The sequence below is a fragment of the Telopea speciosissima genome, chromosome 8 (genome assembly GCF_018873765.1).
Source record: "Telopea speciosissima isolate NSW1024214 ecotype Mountain lineage chromosome 8, Tspe_v1, whole genome shotgun sequence".
NCBI classification, from domain to species: Eukaryota; Viridiplantae; Streptophyta; class Magnoliopsida; order Proteales; family Proteaceae; genus Telopea; species Telopea speciosissima.
Genome location: NC_057923.1, coordinates 58,118,034 through 58,138,833, shown reverse-complemented (window position 1 = coordinate 58,138,833; position 20,800 = coordinate 58,118,034). Strand labels below are relative to the sequence as shown.

At 39.0% G+C, this 20,800-nt stretch overlaps 1 protein-coding gene across 1 annotated transcript in view; it reads right to left on the bottom strand.

The window, feature by feature from the left end:
- The window catches only part of LOC122670540 (WD repeat-containing protein 55-like), a 37,654-nt gene that overhangs the window by 15,991 nt on the left and 863 nt on the right, over positions 1–20,800 (bottom strand). Inside the window, exons 4-10 of the mRNA XM_043867465.1 lie at positions 20,508–20,595; positions 20,313–20,385; positions 3,905–4,011; positions 1,254–1,296; positions 1,083–1,139; positions 266–342; positions 53–101 (exon numbers count right to left, since the gene is read on the bottom strand). Of these exons, the coding sequence (XP_043723400.1) occupies positions 53–101; positions 266–342; positions 1,083–1,139; positions 1,254–1,296; positions 3,905–4,011; positions 20,313–20,385; positions 20,508–20,595 (494 nt within the window). The remainder of the gene's footprint in view (positions 1–52; positions 102–265; positions 343–1,082; positions 1,140–1,253; positions 1,297–3,904; positions 4,012–20,312; positions 20,386–20,507; positions 20,596–20,800) is intronic.

Here is a 20,800-nt window from a genome sequence, read left to right as displayed (position 1 = left end):
CATCAGCCACCTTGAAATGCAACAGAAGAAAATAATGAACAAGCTCAATCACCTTCAGTAGTGCATCAACAGAGTTTGGACAAAGTTTGATGAATCGGTCACTGCAAATCAAAAAACATAAGAGATTTAAACATTTTCTCAGAAGATCATTGAATGTCAAAATGCCTTCTTAACAATCACTACTATGGATAGATGCAACATATAATTTCTTAATAAATTTCACTATTTCAGTCGAAGTATATCACCACAGTTCACAGTAGCATACCTGCAATCCTTGAAATGTCCCCAAGAATAGAGTAATAAAGATCCAGATTGAGTTCCACATATAACTTTGCGACCATTCTATTCAAAAAAAAAAAAAAAAAAAAAACCTACTTATAAGAGAGAGACCATGAAAGAAGAAAAGTACTTAATCATAGCATCTTTCTTTCTTTTCTTTTCTTTTTTCACCCTTCCTTTTCAATATCCTCTTTCACAATTTCCACCATTAATCACAAGATATTACAACATGATGAAGTCTCACGACTTCAGGAACATTGCTGAAACCCATGCCAAACACACAAAGACACCTCCTAGTTTGGCACTATTCCAGATTTTCAAACCCCACTGACTTACCTAAGAAGCTAAACCCATCTTAAAATAAGTTGGATTCCTATACCCAACTCCACAGCTTTGAGTCGTTCCCCCCCCCCCCCCTCTCTCTCTCAAAAAAAAAGCACATGTTTTCACCAGTTTCTAAGCCTTACCCTTTCCAGAAGGAATATCTCACTTGGGGCAATAACATTTTTTCCTACCCTGATAAGTCATATGGAGCAACCAATTTGTGGTAATATATATATAATCGAGATATTACCAGTGTAGATCCTTATAATTGCACTACAGAGTTCTATTCAAACATAACTTTATTAAAAACAATTACAAAATTGCAAGGGGAAAAATAATTACAAATTACCAGTTCACATATACAGGTGACTGTAAGTGTACCCAACCACACTTGTCATGTGTTTATGGCTTTATGCAAAACACACTAAAATCAAGAAAAAAAATCCATTATTTCAAGTTGAAAGAAAATATGTATATACCTTCATAAGAACTACTGACAGCAGCTCATCTTCTGAGAACTCGGATCGCGTTTGTACCTATGATTAGCATTTAAGAAATAAGCAGATTCTAAAATTCCAAAGATAGAAAAGGAAAAAGGTCTGCATCCTATAAATACTATTACATTTATAGAGTCAAAAGAAATAACTAACCTTATTTCTTCGAAGACTGCATACAGATAGAGTCCCATCTCCACTATACAATTATAGCAAGACAGTAATAGACTGTATCTTAGACATTGTTTAAAAAATCAGCAAGCAAATAATGACATCATATGTATGAGATAGTTCTCCAGAGAATAAGTTAAAGTCAAATTGTCCAAATTTGGCATGGCCGCATGGTAATAACTAAAGACTAGGTTCAATCAAAAGTGCACAGCAATTAACCATTCTGTATTGAGGAAGACAAACACCAAACCTATGATTTGTAGGACACTTCCCGATGCAGGCAGATCTCACAAACCTTCCAGTGAGAGGTCCAACTTAAACTGCATACTTAAGCATAGAAAATTGAAGAAGAAAGAGAAAAGATAAGAGGCTTATGCATGATGAACAAATCTAGGGTTTGACCGCCAGACCACTTGGAAGAGATCCATTTTGATGGAACACAACCACTTAAACATTCTCTGCTATAGTGCAGGTCTAGGTGTAGAACGCACCTTAGCAGGACTTTCAGAATGGAAACAAGAACGCACATCCTTCTTTTTTATGAATTAAAGACCCAAAAAAAACACTAGGGATTCTAAGGTTTGCTAGTACCAAGAACAGCACATCCTCCTTTCTTCAACTTCCCAGAACAGAAAAGTCTCCTTATCTATTTTATAGTAGCTGCCTATCCCAGGTGTCGTTGCCCTCAAGACATAAATGGACTAGTTAACCCTAAACGTTAGTCCCATGACAATCACATGACTTTTAAAAGAACATGGAGGACAATAATAACAGTACATAAACAAACAAAATAAAACACAAGTACTTGAATCTAAGGCCATAAACATAAAACCCCTGAAGCATGCTGGCATGGTTCGAGAACTCGCGAGATCTCGCCGAGTTTCTCGGTTTTTCAAAAACTCGAGTCAAGATGCCATACGCATTATAAAAGTGCATTTTCTCGGCGAGATCCCGGTACCGTCTCGACCCATGCATCTGAGTCCAATTTTGAAGTTTTTTCCCTGATTTTTTACGTTATAAAAATGCAATTTCTTGGCGAGATCTCGAGACCTCGGTATCGGGTATGGATATGGGTTTTGACCCATTTTTTTCCCCCATTTCACCCATCTAACTTAGAATATAAACTAAGCTACATGAACAGAACTCGAACACTTATATGGAGGCTTTGTCACACTATGCGCAACACTTCAGCAATTCTATGACATGGGAATTCTTTGTGGATCAATATGGGGGATGAATTTATTGTTCGATCACATTTTATGTAACAAATTCAGAGAACATTGATGTAATGTACTTTTTATTTGAATGTTTTGATTGATATGTACTAATTAGAATGTTTTGATTGCTAATTTGCTATGTTTTACTAAATTATGTGTAGAGTAGGTTGTTTTAGTACGACTCGTCGCCTACCAACCTATGGTCCAAAGTGAAACTCATATTTGGACTTGATTTTTGGGAAATATGGGCATGTCATTGTGTTTAAATGGCCTGAAATAGGCTGAATACCAAGTTCCAGACCCAAAATATGTGTAAAACCCACCGAGTTGGGGGTCCGAGTCCAAAAAAAAAATGCAGTAACTCGCCGAGATCTCGACTCGTCTCAGTTTCTGGCTGGGCCAAGATGCCACCGAGACCCGAGTTTTAGAACCTTGCATGCTGGTAGTGCTTGTGGGCCCCATATGCTCCCGCATCACATCCTCTTAACCATAAGCAAAAACTAAATAATGCCACCCAACATATGCCAGTTCGAATGCTTTACATAGGTAATAAACAAATCCCCAATTCCCCACATGAGTTTGACTAGCTGACACTGAAAAAAGAATTCCTAATAAGACTAATTACAAATTAGCAACTCTGATAAGTGCTTGAACCCTTTATTAAAGAAATATAAATACTAATTTAAGAATGAAGTCTAAATGGAACTCCTATCTAATTACACTAACTAAAAGAGGAATCCTGTCACAGATTGACGCCATACTAGTAAATTAATCATAAATTTTAAAACATAGCATGAAATTGTATAATCTTGATGTCATCAGAAAGGTAATTGAATAAGCTTTTGAATGACACCAAAATCCCCACTGAAGGGATGAATTTTGACCTCCCAAAAATAGCCCCAAAACATAGAGACCGAAATAATCCAATTTTTTCTAATATTATGCTCCCAAACTCCAATCTCAGTCTGTTATTCTGTAACGAACGATGAATCAGATCATGGAATTTCTTTCCATGGATGCTTCCACATCAATTGCCCACAATTGAGAAAACCGCAACCTCATATTTTGAAGTGAAGAAGCAGCACAGAATCAGCAACCACCATCCATGCCAACTTGATAACAACTCCATTTTCACAGAAACATGCTACATTGTTATGCTTGGCAACTTTTTCAGATTTAATTATTTATTTACAACGTCACAATTTGGTCAATTTAACCCAATGGGCAACGTGCACAGCACGGGATGTCGCTCATGGTAACATTAGCATTCAAACAAATTAATTAAACACAATTCACTGAACAATCAAAATATATTGCTCACCAAAAATAACTAGAAAAAATAAAACTGCAAGTACAATATTGATCCTTGATTTAACAGAATCATCTTCATTGTGGAAAAGTCAGCAAAGCATCATTTACCTTGTTCCCAAAAGTTTCATTGAATCAGAGGCAAAGGTCATATCGGAAATATATTCTTCATGGGCATTGAAGGAGTTACAACAGGAACGCTGTCGAGTGTCCCATACCTGGATAAAGAAAATTGAGAGAAAAATGAGATATAATAACAAAACCCTTCAATGCAATCTTTTCCAATCTCCATTAGTACATGCTACAGATAATTTAAATAGTTACTATTTAAAAAAAAATTGAAAATAGTTACTAACGCAACAAAAACAACAATGACAAGTGTCATGCTGATGCAGAGACAAAGTACACTACCAAACATTTCTAGAAATTTCTGCAAATTAGCCAAACGGAAAAAATTATAAATCAATGATTTGAGTGGGCCACAATTAAGCAAAGAGGCACAGATGTACTAGCTTGGTGAAATGGTTTTTTATTTTTGTAACTCATGGCTTCTCATATTTTGGACAGCAACAATACTTTTACTTCCGTTATTAGATCTGAGTCCAATAAATATGGAATTTATTTTGGATTAGTTTTTTAATTCTTGTAGCTGTAATGTAATTTTGACATTTGAGTCATTTTAATTTTTTTTCTAGAAATACAATTTGAGTCTAAGCACTAGTTCTGTCTCTTTTTTACTTCAAGCCTCTATCACAAGGGTGAAAACTTAACTGTTGTTAAGTGGATCTGAATTAGAACTCTATGCTTGGATGATTAATGCATCCTAAGCACTTCTATATTTATAATTATAATGAATAATTAACACTTAGTACATTAGCAATGTGGGACTAAACCACATATACCGAAATAACAAAATAAAGAGGGTATAAGGGTCAGAATACCCCCACGGTATTCTGACCATATATCTAACACTCCCCCCTCAAGTTGGAGCATATATATCATGCATGCCCAACTTGACTAAGATAGGATGAAACAGCTTGCTACTCAGTCCCTTAGTGAACACATCAGCTAGTTGATCAGTAGATTTTACAAAGGGAACACAAATGAGGCCGGCTTCAAGCTTCTCCTTGATGAAATGTCGATCAACCTCCACGTGTTTAGTATGATCATGCTAGACAGAGTTATGAGCAATGCTAATGGCGGCTTTATTGTCACAATAAAGCATCATAGGAAGATGGACAGCAACACCGATATCCTGCAATAATCCTCTAAGCCACAGAAGTTCACAAATGCCTTGTGCCATTGCATGGAACTCGGCTTCAGCACTAGACCTTGCCACAACATTCTGCTTTTTGCTACGCCATGTGACAAGGTTCCCACCCACAAAGGAACAGTAGCCAGAGATAGGTTTTCTGTCAGGAGAACCAGCCCAATCGGCATCAGTATAGGCTTCAATCTTCAAGTGACCATTGGGAGATAGAAGGATTCCCTTTCCTGGAGCAGACTTTAAATACCTCAAAATACGACGGACTGCATCCATATGAGAGGAATAGGGATCATGCATGAACTGACTCACCAAACTTACAGCAACTGCAATGTCAGGGCGTTTGTGAGAAAGATAGATTAGTTTGCCCACTAATCGCTGATAAGCACCCTTGTCAACAGGCTCACCCTCTTTCTCCCTAAGTTTTGTAGTAGCTTCCATAGGAGTATCGGAAGGATGACAGCCTAGCAGCCCTGTCTCAGTCAATAGATCAAGGACATATTTTCTTTGAGAAAGAATGATGCCCTTTGAAGATCGAGCAACTTCTATCCCTAGAAAATATTTAAGAGGACCAAGATCTTTGACCTCAAACTCACGGCCAAGAAGAATTTTCAAATCCCTGATTGCAAAGATCATCATTACCAGTGACCACAATATCATCCACATAGACTATGAGAAGAGTAACCTTGTTACCAAGCCGTTTAATGAACAAAGTGTGATCAGCATTGCTCTGCTTGTAACCTGCTGAAATCATAGCCTTATGAAATCTGCCAAACCAGGCCCTAGGTGACTGCTTCAAACCATAAAAGGCACGCTTCAATTTACAAACCCTGCCCTTAGTCCTGTCATCAGAAAAACCTGGTGGAATGTCCATATATACCTCTTCCTCAAGCTCCCCATGGAGGAAGGCATTTTTGACATCTAACTGCTGAAGATCCCACCCAAGATTTGCAGCACAAGATAATAACACCCTGACGGTGTTGAGCTTTGCCACTGGTGCAAAGGTCTCCTGATAATCAACTCCATAAGTTTGAGTGAACCCCTTTGCAACCAGACAGGCCTTATACCTATCCACCGAACCATCAGCCTTCTGTTTAACCACGAAGACCCATCTACATCCCACTGGTTTTTTTCCTGGAGGAAGAGCCACAAGATCCCACGTATTATTTTTGTGAAGTGCTCTCATTTCTTCCAACATTGCTGCCTTCCACTTTCCATCTGTAGATGCTTCCTGCCAATTTCTAGGAATCGAGATAGAGGAAAGAGAAGATACAAAGGCACGAAAAGAGGGAGAAAGAGAGTTATAAGAAACAAAATGAGATATGGGATGTAAAGTGCAAGTCCTAGTACCTTTGCGAAGTGCAATAGGTAGGTCGGAAGTAGATGGATTACCAGGAGATGTAGGATCCGTGTCTGGAGCCGGCAATTGGATGGGTACTGGTGCTACAGTGGGATGCAGCTGCCCTCTGGTGGATCTGCCCCTTGTATAGGTGATCATGTTGGAGTTGTCAATTCTCTTCTGAAATTCACCAATAGTTCTCTGGACTGGAGTTAGCTCCCCCTGGATTAGAACATTAACACCACTATTTTCTATGGTCTCCCCCTGTAAAGGATTCCCATTAGGTGAAGGAGGCACAGCCAGAGGTGGTTGGGCAGTCGCCAAAGTAGGATGGGAAGCAACCACAAAAGGCTGGGTAGCAGCCGTGGGTGGTAAAGAAGGCTGGGCAGCCGCCAGAGGAACCTCAGGTAGAGGAATCTCAAAGGACACATCTTCACTAGAACTCTCCCTCTGAAGAGGTGGCGAAGAATAATAAGAAAGGGACTCGTGGAAAATAACATCCATACTAACCATGGTACGGCGGGAAGGGGAATGGTAGCATTTATAACCCTTCTGGGTCGGTGAATAACCCAAGAAAATACAACGGAGCCCCCGAGGCTCAAGTTTCCCTGGAGATCTTGTATCCCTAGCATAACACACACAACCAAACACCTTGGGCGGCACAATAAAGGAGGAATTACCCAGTAAAATATCAGAGGGGCTACGAGAGTTAAGAACCCTAGAGGGTAGCCTATTGATGAGATAGGCCGCAGTGAGGACCGCATCCCCCCAATACTGAGACGGGACATTCTTCTCAAATATCAAAGCCCTAGCCATTTCTAACAAGTGGCGATTTTTTCTTTCCGCCACACCATTCTGGGCAGGGGTATCAACACAACTCGTTTGATGAATGATTCCATGATTAGTCAAATATTTTTGAAATTGGGATTCTGTATACTCTGTTCCATTATCACTTCTCAATACTTTAAGAGTAGCCTGGAACTGAGTTTGGACCATTTTATGAAAGTGATGAAAACATGAAAAAACTTGGTTTTTTGTGTGCAAAGGATACACCCAAGTGTTCCGAGAATGACAATCAATGAAAGAGACAAACCAACGATGACCATAAATAGATGGTTTACGACTAGGACCCCAAACGTCAGAATGCACTAATTGAAAACAAAAAGAACTCATTTTATTTGAAATTGGATAAGTTGAACGTGTCTGTTTGGCCAGAACACAAGCCTCAAAAAAAATCATCCTTAGTACGAAGGGTGACCAAACGAGGAAATAAATGAGCTAAAATTCCAAAAGGGGGGAGACCTAACCGAGAGTGCCACTGGGAGAGTTCAGAAGAGACCAAGGAGTTCTGAGTCGGCGGAGAAGGTGGTGGTGGAGAGAAGCGTCCGTCATCAAGCGTGCATAGCCACCGTGCACTTTACCCAATCCAATCGTCTTCCCAGAGTCCAGATCCTGAAACACACAATGAGAAGGGAAAAAAATGACTTTGCAGTTTAGATCACGAGTAATACTACTAATTGAAAGAAGGTTAGTAGTAAAATTAGGAATGTGCAAAACAGAAGACAAGGGAAGAGAGGAAGTGCAGTTGATGATTCCTTTTCCAGATATGGAAGAAAGGGAACCATCAGCCACTTTGACCTTATCTTTCCCAGAAGTGGGAGAATATCTGTGAAACAGATTAGAGGAACCAGTCATATGATCTGTAGCTCCAGAATCTATGATCCAAGGATGGGAAGCCATAGAAGCACAATGACCTCCAAATAAAATACCTGACCGGGCAAAGTGTGAACCTGAAGGAGCTGAAGAATTGGTAGTGGCTGATGTAGTAGAAGCAGCAGTAGCGGAAGACCTGAGCATACGTAGGAGTGCACGTAGATCATCCTAGGATAGACCAGGTGTCGATGCTTGAGAGCTGCGATAGATCTCGATCGATGGGCCTTGGTCTTTGTCTTTATCTTTGTCTTGGCAGCCCTTTTAGCTTCAAAATCAGCCGGTTTCCCATGAAGTTTCCAGCACTTCTCCTTGGTGTGGTAAGGTTTGTGACAGTACTCACAAACAACAGACCCTGTAGTAGAATCACCAAGAGAAGCAATGCCACTAGGTGCAGGAGTGGCAGGGGCAGCAGCCTGGAGAGCTGATCTGTCAGTAATAGGAGGGTGCAACATGGCAGCCCTATGGTTTTCTTCAGAGGAGACTAGGGCATATGACTGTTCAAGTGTGGGAAAAGGCTTGTGACCCAACACTTGAACCCGAATCTGATCATACTCCACATTTAATCCTGCCAAGAAATCATAAACCCTGATCTTGTCCATGTGTTGCTTATAAGAAGTAATATCTGCAGCTGTACTTGGGTGAAAATCAGAAAAATGGTCCAATTGCTGCCAAAGGCTATGCAAGGTAGCATAGTATTTGGAGACTGTCAATTCTCCCTGAGTAGTGTGAAGGACCTTCTTCCTGATTTCATATACCTGGGCATCATTGCCAAGCTGTCCATAAGTCTCCTTGCAAGCAACCCAAATTTCTGAGGCTGTATCAAGGAGAAGAAAATTGTGTTGTAGATCTGTAACCATAGAACCAATCAAGTAGGACATAAGAACTCCATTGTTGGCAAGCCACTTATCTTGAGCAGCCCCAACCTCGGTAGGCATAGCAAGGATCCCCTAATATGACCGGTAAGGCCACGCCAGCAATGGCAAAGGAGGCGACCTAGACCAAAGTAGGTAATTGGTGCCATCCAACTTGATTGGATTTGGAGAGAAAGTATGATACTCGGTTTGCTGTTTCCATCACCAACATAAGTAGCAGTCGAATCCACAGAGTCACCCATGGAGACAGTGAAGAATCCCAAATCGGAGAAGAGGGCTGTTGTGAAGAGAAAACCAAGAACACCTCCAAGTTAAGGGCTGAAACAAGGATGAAAGCCCTCTAATAATGAAGGAATAAGTGTCTCTAAGAATCAGCAACAGCAGCCAGAGAAAACCTTGAGATCGATATTTTCAGGGTTTTGAAAAAAACCCTGAAATTGCTGAAATCGATAAGATGATGTGAGGCCTGAAAAATGACTGTATGAGGCTGAAATTGCAGTCGAAGGACACTTGAACAGAAGTGAAGCACTCCTAAAAAAATCAGAATTAACTGATAAGTGGAACCCCAAGATCGACAATTGTCAGGGTTTTGAAAAAACCCTAAAAGTGTGAAGAGATATCAATCTTGAGGGCTGGAACTTGATGTAGCTTGATGTAGGTGCTGGAATACTGATCTGCCGCAGGTCTGAAGCTCCAATATAGTGAACAAGGTCCTTGTAATATAGTGTGAATCTGTCCAATGAAGGCTGAAGTCTTCAATATTCGCAGCAAAGGAGGGCAGTACCTTATCGATCAATTCTTCATATCATGAAGTGAGGTAACAAGGGAGGGCAGCAGCTGGATCAATAGATCACCTCATCAGTGCTGCCCTATGGGACAAAGAAGAACAATGCAAAACAAAGGAAAGAAGAGGAGAGAAGAGAACAGGAGAGAGATCGAGAATCAGAGAAGGGGAGGGAATCGTGGATGGTTCTAATTCATAACCAGCTCTGATACCATGTTAAGTGGATCTGAATTAGAACTCTATGCTTGGATGATTAATGCATCCTAAGCACTTCTATATTTATAATTATAATGAATAATTAACACTTAGTACATTAGCAATGTGGGACTAAACCACATATACCGAAATAACAAAATAACAAAATAAAGAGGGTATAAGGGTCAGAATACCCCCACGGTATTCTGACCATATATCTAACAACTGTTTACATGATTTTTGCTGGCACTTCACACATTATTCAGTTATCTCCACAACAAGATTGAGATCTAAGCAATCTAAGTTGATTTGGGACAGTTTTATAGAATTCTAGCAATCTATAAGTCCAGGACAAGATTAAAATTTTTACAGTTATAGTTTAGTTGGGAGATAAAGAATCTACACATACACTATGAACATCAACGTTTTATTATGAATGGAATATTCCTTTTATGATTAATGGAATATTTTGCAGCTCACCTGGAGAATGGTTTTTTTTGGAAGTATAATGCTTCCAGTTTTCAGGGCATAATCCTTTAGAAAATCCAAGGTACAACTATGGACTACCCAAAAACAGGGGTTATCCCTTCCAAATTTCTTTCTCTTTTTTTTGGATAAGCAACAAATTCTAGTAATGGAAAGGAGCACAACATAGTAGTACAAAAGAATATATAGAATGCACCAACAACAATAACAATAAGACCAGCAACCTCCTCAGACAATCCACACCCTCAACCCCAATCATTACAATTGTGGATTGAAACTACCTCTCACAATGGAATGGAATCCCCAAAACAGATCTAATGTAGTCCTAGAATAGGAGCTAATCCTACTAGGAGCCAAGTAGAATCAGGTTCTGATTAAGCCTGCTGTTTGGGGCAGAGTTGGGGTTGTTTTAGGGCAAAGTTAGGGTTTAGGATGGGAATTTGGGAATGGGTTTTATATGGTTTTAATCTGCAGGTCTAGGGGGTCATTATGGGATAAAAATAACTGAATTTGGATCAGTTTTAAATTTTTGCAGAATTAGGGTTAGGGTTTCAGGCTTTAGAATTAGGAAAACAACCAAAACTAGGGTTTTTAATGAGGGTTTAGGGCTACGCTTGGGATCGAGTTTAGGGGACTGTGGGAGGGAGGTTCAATCCAAATATGAGAGGGTTTTGATGGTCAGATGTGGGGAATCTGTAATTTTTAGGGTTTAATGGCTAAAAGAGTTTACAGAAATTAGGGTTTGGACAGATCTGATCAAGCCCAGAACTGGATCGAATGAAAGGGTTGGGACAAGGATGCTATGACTGAATTTTGAAAGGATTTTGATGGTAGGATATGGCTGGACAGAATTTAGAGTACTAGGGTTTATGAGAATAAAACAGAAAATGAAAGGGGATCGAATGGGGAAGGGAAGGAAAGCTAAAACAGAAATTTAAAATCCAAACTCACACTGGAATCCTCCGGCAGTAGCTTGAATTGTTGAAGGATGAAACCACCTTTGAAGAGAGATCCTCCAGCCGTCACGGCGTAAAGAGTCGCAGGAATCCACCCACCCTTCCACCTTGAAATCCACAAGGATGCATACACTCACAAGGAAGCAAGGAACAGCAGCATTGGCAGCCACGAAATCTGTATTTTTTAAATTCAAAAATCTGTGTGTGGGAGCCTCCCACGATTTGTTTTATTTATAATAAAGGCCTAAGCCAAATCCTAGTACAATCTAACTACCTCCTCACTTAAAATCGTGGAAGGGTCCTAATTGAAATAAAATTACTAATTTAAAATAAAAGACTACTTAAAACAACTAATTTAAAGAAGATTCCATGTTAGCCAATAGGATATAAGAACCTATTGACCAATAGGAACACTTCACTTAAATTAGACCAATTGAACCAATTGGATGCAACCAATTCTAAACCGGTTCAATCTAAAAACATAAAAATAACTAAATATTGGGCTAATCCCGTATGCAACCTATATACCCCTAGTTTAGGCTCATTAAAGTGGCCTATTACATAAAAAAACCCTTGGGAACAAAGGCCCAACATACATATAACCCAACCCTAGACTTATTTCTAAAGAAATAAGCCTATTTCTATGATGAATCTGCATCAAGATCTTTACCAAAAAAAAAACAAAGAATCCCCAAAACAGATTCAGAGTCTAACCACCTCGTTGCTTAGCCAATCCTCTGCAACTTCATTTGCACTCTTTGGCTGCCAATGGAACTCAAAATTAGGTTGTGCCACAAGCTGCCAGATAGGCCTTATTGGGTGATCATATTTCCAAGAAGCCTCGCTTGAAACTGTCATCCATCTAATCACATTAGCTGAATCCCTTTCCACTATTGCATGAATCCATCCTTTGCTCGACAAGAACCAATACTGGTTTTTAAAGATATCAATAGGCCTTGAAAATACTCTAATCACTGTCATAGTTCAAAAACTAGCCGAAATTTTGGTGATTTCGACGAGGACCGAGATGAAATAATAGCCAAATTAAGTAATCGACACTATTTCAGTGAAATTTTGGTCATTTCGAACATGTCCACATTGTACACAAAAATTAACTGTTTACGTGAGATATTGGTCATCTGTACATTATAGACAAAAATGCACTGTTTCAGTCATAGTTGTCAAGGCAACACCTAGGCATCCAGGTGGGCTTTGCCTGGATTGCCGGATTGTTGCACCATGACAACTATGGTTTCATCGAACTTTCGCCAATTTCGGTGCATTTCAGTAATTTTGGTCTAACCAAAATGGCCTACCAAAACGGGTTTTCGAGCTACGATTGGTGTTGTTGCACAATCTACCACAGGCAAACCAGAATTGGTTGAGGTAGACAAATCAGAACAAACTGAGAGATGTTGTAACAAAGAATACCTGAAACTTAGAAGAAAACAGGGGAACCCTCGAGTAGGAAGAACAAGAATAGTAGAAGAGAAGAGGGAGGAGAGATCACACCTAAGAAAAAAAGATGAACTGAACTATATAGGAAGGAGAGAAGAGAGGGTTAGGGGGAGAGCTCACACACTTTCTCAACAAACTTTCGTTCATTCCAATCATTCAACTCAAATTTGAGGGTTAAATCTCATCTTCAAGAAATAAAAATGAGGATCCCAAAACCTACGATTATGTTGTACAATCAAGCAGCAATCTACATTCCGATATAAAGAACAACCCAGTGCACGAGGCTCCCGCTACTGCAGGGTCCGGGAGGGGCAAATGTACGCAGCCTTACCCCCTGTTTCGTAGAAGAGGCTGTTTCCAAGTTTCGAATTTGCAACCAACAGGTTGCAATAGTGTAACTTAACCATTGCGCCAAGGCTCGCCCACTTAACTACATTCCAATACCTCTTCACTAAATCCTTGAGTAAATTACAGTTTCATCATACTTGTACAAGTTGGATATGCGTAATTTATACTCCAGCTTGAGGAGTGTTAGGAATATCCATAAGAAAAAGAAGGTGAGTAATGTAGTTCTTGATTGGTAGGAACCAACTAGAAGCCTAATAACCAGGATCTGCTATGGACAGTAATTCGGGTAGGTCAAAAATAGGTATTTTGGTCAAATTAGGGTTAGGGTTTAGTAGGCCTAGGGTTTGATGGTAGGGTTAGTTCAAGTTGATGTTGGGGAGTCTTCCAGTGAAGGTTACGTTAGGTTTTAATGGAGGGAAGTGTGCTGGAATGACTCGGCAGCAAGGTTTGAGGTAGGATTTTGGGTTTTGTGAAAGAAGAAGATGGAATCTACGGTTTAAAGTGGTCAAAAGTGGACCAGACTTGGATAGAGTTTTACAATGGGTAAGGGGAGAATTTGATCCAAATATGGGAGGGTTTTGATGGCCGGTTGGGTCTGTAATGGATTTAGGTCTTGAGAAAATTTGAAAACAAAAGGGGGAATTTAGGGTTTGGGTGTATTGAAGGTTAGAAGAAGAATGGTAGGGGTTGGGGATGATTCAAACTTAATTTAATTGCAGAATTCCCTGGGTAGCCTGTTTGATGCAAAACTTGAATAAAAACCAGAACTTGAATTGAACTTGAATGAAAACTTCAAAGAACCACCCGGACTTCACACCGCAAGGTATCGATTGGATGAAACACCAATCCCAACAGCCTTGATCAAACACAAGCAAAAATCTTCAATGGAGAAGAAGAGCCGCAAAAGCTTTTCATTAATATCAAAATTCATGTTCAATGCTTGCCCCCTTACAACCTTGTATAAAAGACTCAAAAATAGACTCCTACACTAAAAAGAAAGGCCTAACCTAATCCTTAACCTATTAGGTAACTTAAACTGACTAGGAACCTGAAATAGACTCGAAACAGAGTCCTAATCCAACCTCACCAAACACTTAAAAGAAAGGGAAATTTACATCTACCACCCTTGTGTTTTCAAACAATTACACCAATCTCCCCTCTGGTTTCATCTATTTCATAAGCCTCCCCTATACTTTGAAAGATTCTTACAAACACACTCCTAACGTTAGCAACCAACAGTTAAGTGATGACATCACCTTCTACAAAATCTCTAAATGTCCAAAATACCCTTATTATAATGAGTTTACATTTCTACCCCCACCTTATCTTGAGAAGTATAATCATAATTCTTAAAACTAGTTTTCTTCCTCCCTCATCCATGCAATCTCTGACGAAAAGCTCATCTCTTGTGATTGATAAATTTGATACTAGTTTTATGCTGGAACCCTCCTACGAACCCAACCCATCACATGCAACAACTAGAAACAGGGGAAAGAAAGATCTACAAAAGAATCTGTTAACTCTCCGAGAAATGCCGATACGCCAATTTACAACATACGTCCATCCTTACAGGCAGACGACGGAAGTTTTTTTTTTTTTTTTTGGTGAATGACGACGGAAGAAGTTGATTGCCACTCCCAGCAACCTATGATGGAACCTTGATTCCTCATAAAGTAGAAGCCGGCAATAGCAGCCACCACCTGAAAAGGCGTCGCATACAACATTATTAGTGCAGCAACGAGACAGAATGTCACAAAAATTGCTGTGGCACGAGGATCCCACCAGCTCAATAGCGCTTGGATCCGCTCCCCTTGTGTTGCTACATCCCCAATCACTGTCTATATCCTTCCAGTAGTTAGCTGGTACCAGTAGTTCCATATTTCTATCAGGAATATGTATAGGAACAATGTTGGAAGAATCAATTTAGGGAAGCATACGAGCATCACAAAGAGAACATACACAAGCACTGTGGCTATAGGGTTCTATTTACCAACTGCAAACAAACCCGAGAACACGGACATTAGATGGAACGGCGACACCAATGAGCTGCAAGGAAAGGTCGTCGGAGTTGGAAGTGGATCCCAGGAGATGCAACGGTAAGATTTGAAAATGAACTGTGGGTTTATTCTTATAGGCAACATGTGAAAGGGGCAATATTGTCTTTTCAGTTACAAAACTAACAGAGTTAGTGTTAGGGGTACGGATGTAATTGATGAACCCAGAGGGGAGGCTGGTGTAATACTTTCAAAGTACAGGGGAGGTAAATATAAATTTCCCTAAAAGAAAACTACTACATTTAAATTGAACCATTGGTTGAACCGGTTCAATTTATGAACAAAAACACCAAAATAAAACTAAGTATGGAACTAAAACAACTAATCCTGTATGCAACCCTATTATCCATATTTTAGGTCCATAAAGACCTATTACATAGAAAACCAATGGGATCAAAGGCCCAATATGTATATAACCCAACCCTAGACTTATTCCAAAGCAAAGAAGCCCAGTTTGGTGATAAATCTGCATCAGTGAGGGTGAATACAGATGCCGATGCTTTGTTCAGCTGTTAAGACTGGTTAGATAAGACTATCCTTGTTGACTTATCCTGAGGCTAATCATTATTCTGTTAAAGGGTTACTTCTGTAATTTATTCCTATTAATAAAATCTATAAATTGAGGTTGTACCATTGGGCTGAGTTGCATATTATCTTGATCCTGATTGTATTACTCTATTCACTTCTGATAAAATGAGTTATTTATTTTTAAAATATGGTACCCGAAACTTTGTAGGTGACTCAACCAAGGGATATAACCTCCTACCGCAATCCAACACAAGTTAGGCTCTGTATGTCAACGTTTCTGTGTTTTTTGAGTGTTTTTAGGCCTGGCACACTTTTCTGTGTTACTGTGTTTTTTTTAGCATTTCTGCGACCTGAAATGTTGTAGGATAACACTGAAAAAAAAAACGTTTCTATAAGCTTCAAGACACAGAATTCTGTATGGCTCGCACCTAACAAAACCATTTCTGTAACCATCGTTTTTCACAAATTAACCATCGGTTTCAAGCCCTAAATCACAAAATGACCATTGTTTTTCACAAATTAATCTCTATTTCAAAGCATATTTCACAAATTAACCATCGGTTTCAAGCCCTAAATCACAAAATATCCACCATTGTTCACAAATTAACAGCTATTTCAAACCATAAATCACAAATTAACCATCGGTTTCAAGCCCTAAATCACAAAATATCCATCAGAATGCGAAGATAAGGCCATCTTTGGCATAGTTTTTATTTCTGATTTTTGACTTAAAAAACGTTTTTGGTTGCGTTTGGTATCATTTATGAAAATTGTTTCTATTTAAAAATGATTGAAAAAAAACAAAAACCAAAAACCAAAAAGAGGTTGAAAGCCATTTATGATTTTTGGCTGAAAAGTGTTTTTCGCTATTTGTGCGGTGCTTTAATGAACACGTGTTAATTAGTCCCAAATTTGAAGGGCAAAATAGTCATTTCATTTGGGTTTTATAGAAATTCAAGCCCCCCCCCCCACCCTTCCGCCTTCTTCTTCTTCTTCCTGCAACCTCACTCCCCCCAACCACCCTGTACCGCAACCTCTCCCCACCCTATCCCTGCAACTCCGTTTCACCCTCCTCATTATCACTTCTTTCCCACTATCTTCTTTTGCTGTTCTCCACTCACTTCCTCAACGTAATTTTAACCCATTCTAAAAGATTCACAGCAGGGTACTAATCCCCACTTGAACACCCCTGATTCCTTTTCCTTTGTGGATTCCAACACTTCTACAAAAGTTAAAGGGTAAGTAAACAAGTTTTCCAGATTTCTAGTGGCCCGTCGGTTGAGTTCCAGATTTATCGTTTCAGAAACCAGCCAGAATTTATGTAGGAGTTACCTTCTCTCCTTCATCTTTGGTTGTTTTTGTTGTCGATCAAAGGAGCAATGTAAGTTCTTTCTTCAGTCCATCGTTTCTCTTTTCCTTCTTCGTCTTTTTTTTTAAATTATTTTTCCTTGATATTCATCTGTTTAGGAAAACACCTTCCTTTCTCCAATGGCGGAGTTTCCGCTTTTCTTGTTCTTGTTTTTGTTTTGCTTTTTTATTTGAGGTTGCGAACTCTGAATAATGGACATTTGAATCATGTTATTGACGCAGATAAGGCTTCATGGGTTTGCTGTGACACTGTGGGGTGGGCTCTGTTCTTGTTATGTATCCTTTGTAGAGCTCTCTATGTGTCCGTGATTTATATTTTCAGATTTGAAGCAAGAGCAGAGAAGAAACAAACCATATCTCTCTTTACTTGGTGATAGCACAAACAAGTTCACTCCCTCCCGCATGGGAGATCAATGTGATTTTCAGTCTCTCCATCTTTAATCAGATTCGAGACAAGCAGTCCGAGGTACGTATATGGTCAGACAATCTTGGATTAGAAAGCAAATAGAGGATACCTCGTCAATGACAGTTGTTTGTTCGGAGTAGAGGTTTTTGTGATCAAGATTTCTGGTTGTTCGGAGGTATAAGTCTCTCTCTTTACTGGTTTTGATTCTAAAGTTGGAGAAGAGGGGTACCTTCTCCATAAAAAACATTATGCATACAGCTATACCAAACCTATTTCCTAGTAGACAATCTATTATGTCTATTGGTTACCAAACGATTTTTGCATTTTGATAAAAAATGATTTTCATTAATGATTTTTGTTAAATAGGCAAAAATCAAAAATAAAAATGATACCAAAGAGAGCCTAAGAGGTCGAGTTGCAGACGTTGAGCGTGAAGATGGAGAAGATGAGTTGCAGAGCTCAAGCGCGAAGAGGAGAGGTCATGTAGAGGTTGTGCACGAAGAGGAGAGATCGGGTAGCAGAGGTCGTGCACGAAGATGGAGAGGTCGAGTTGCAGAGACTTTGCGCAAAGATGGAGACGGCAAGTTGCAGAGGTTGTCGTGCTTGCTAAGCGATTTAGGGCTACTTTTACATATTGTTATGTTTTAGATGGCAAATTCCATTATTGCCCCACGCTAACTTAAGTCAGAAGGTGTTTCACCGAAAATTGGTAGAAGTCTTTTTCAAATGTGAGAAACATACTTTTGGTGTTTCTCATATTGGCTCAAAAGTGTGCCAAGTGCCCGGTTCGTTTAAAAACAAAAAAACAAAGCAGACTTGCCATACAGTTTTTACCCCGTTTCTGTTCCCAAAAAAATGGAAAAACACCAGAACCACTTTTTAAAAACATTACCATACAGAGCCTTAAGCAAGCTTGCCTCGACAGGCCATCTAAAGCAACTTTTCCATATTACAAACTCTACAACAATCATATGCAAACAAACTAAACATGAACTCAACATTCAGTAGTACCTTGTCCACAAGAAGGGATAAGGACATAGAACATGTCAAGGTGATGATCTGTAGATGTAAAAGCACCGACGAATGCTATGCAAATATAGCTATCTTTTAGCTATACAATTGGTATTAGGTAATCACTTTGAAAAAGGAGAAACACCCATGTCCAATATCTAGGAACACCAATAACATAAAAAACACTGACTGTTGCCTTGGTGTATTAAGAGAAAATAGAAGCAAAAAAAAAATTGAAATAAAGGGTACACTAAGAACAAAGAGCGGTAAATGGTAAAGGGAAGTACTCAAAGAATCTAATTAATGTGTTGTAAAAGTTTATTTATATGACAGAACTGTCTTGCCGCACACACAAGTATGTATGCATAAATAATTTGATCACTTTGGTAGCACTTCAAGAGATATTAATATGATAGATTCATAGAAACTTTATTTTAGAACATTCCAAAATTATAAATGCCACATGGCACTCCAAGTTCCCATATCTTATTTTTGGAGGCCAACAGCCTGAGCCCATGTTGGATTCTGAATTGCATACCAATATCCATGTAAAATAAAACACAAACTGGCATTTTATCTACGGAGTTGACTCTGCTGCTCTGCATTTTGAAAGTACGACCACAGCCCACTGAGCCAACATGTTCCTTTTGACTGGTCTGTCAAGCAGGTTTTCAAGGATTTTAATCAGACTAGTCACCATCTCTTCAGATCCAGGAAAGACAGTCCTCTATTGGATGGATATCAGTATGTAAAAAAGCCTATGGGATGCTTAATCCATACACTATCAAACAAGATAAGTCAGCAAAGGTAGCTTTGATAATTCAGGTTCAAAACAGCAAACATGGTCCAAATATTCTAAAGGAACCCAATGATTGGGGACAAGAAAAAATCCTCCATGGGTAAAGCAAATGAACTTCTTGCAAAATGCTCAAATGCAACCTACTGAACAAAACAGAGCCACAAAAGACATGGCAGCCCAAATCAAGATGGGTCAATAACCAGTATGATCTTTACATTCATGAAGGACATGCAAGAATAATCCATTCCAGCAGAAATTGTGAAATTACCTCAACACCTTTTTTTGGCTAACAAAGAATAGGTAGAGAAAAGATGTTCTGCAAATCTTCAATACAATAAACCCACATTTTCTAGCAAGTTTGACCCCATGTCTCTAAATTCACTAATTTTTAGCTTTATAGCAACTATCTGAGGTTGGCTACACAAATCTGTTCCAACATTCCACTCTTCTAGGAAAACATTTTTGTTTTTAATAAATTCTAGGACAGTATCTTTTATTATCTCATAAAATAATGTCTTATCATCAGTTTAACAAAGTCATTTTCAGCCTTCCCCTTTTACTTTTAACACCTCCAATTCAAATGAATCAGACCTTACACCAGAGGGTTTATTGGTCACCCATTCCACCACATGACCAAACCATCTCAATGGATTATCCCTAATTTTGCTATCCCCCCATCTTGTCGCTTATTGGTGCCACTCCTAAGTTCCATTGAATGTATTCATTTTTGTAATAGTCACATCTCATATGACCACAACTAAACCAATAACTCTATAAGCAAAGGGGGGGAAAACAAACATACTAATTATAATCAAGAAATAGATTTTCAAAATACACAATTCATTAAGAAAGGAAAATAGAGATATGCGTTATGTAAGGCACCTTAATACATTATCCATAACAAAAGGAAAATTATGATATAATTAATTGTAAGGCACCTTAATACAACCCTCATCATCTCCTGAGGCAATAGTAGTCGCCGTCAGGTTGACCAAGCGATTCACAGCAGCACTGTTCATGAGGAAAACACATCATTATCAATTTTGAAGCAGCTGAGCAGACAAAAGACCAAATGGAAAGGGCTGAAGAAGGAAGAAATGGATGGCAATTTGGTAGGATATCAAAAAACACACCCATGGGCATCTTCTAGACGAGCAATGGTGGAACCAGTTTCCACGTCTGTGGCCAGAATTGAGCAATCTGGAGATCCGGTCAGAATCGCTGAATGCATACATTCCATCCAAAACAAATTTAATTTAGTTACAAATGAACATAAAAATGGTTTTAAACCTTACGTGTCATGTAAAGATAGAATACGTGTGAATAAATAAAATAGTATATATATATATATATAGGGTGCATCTTGTTGCCACCAAGAAGGTGAACTAAAAAGTCGTAACCTTACTTCTTTGCCCATTCACTTATT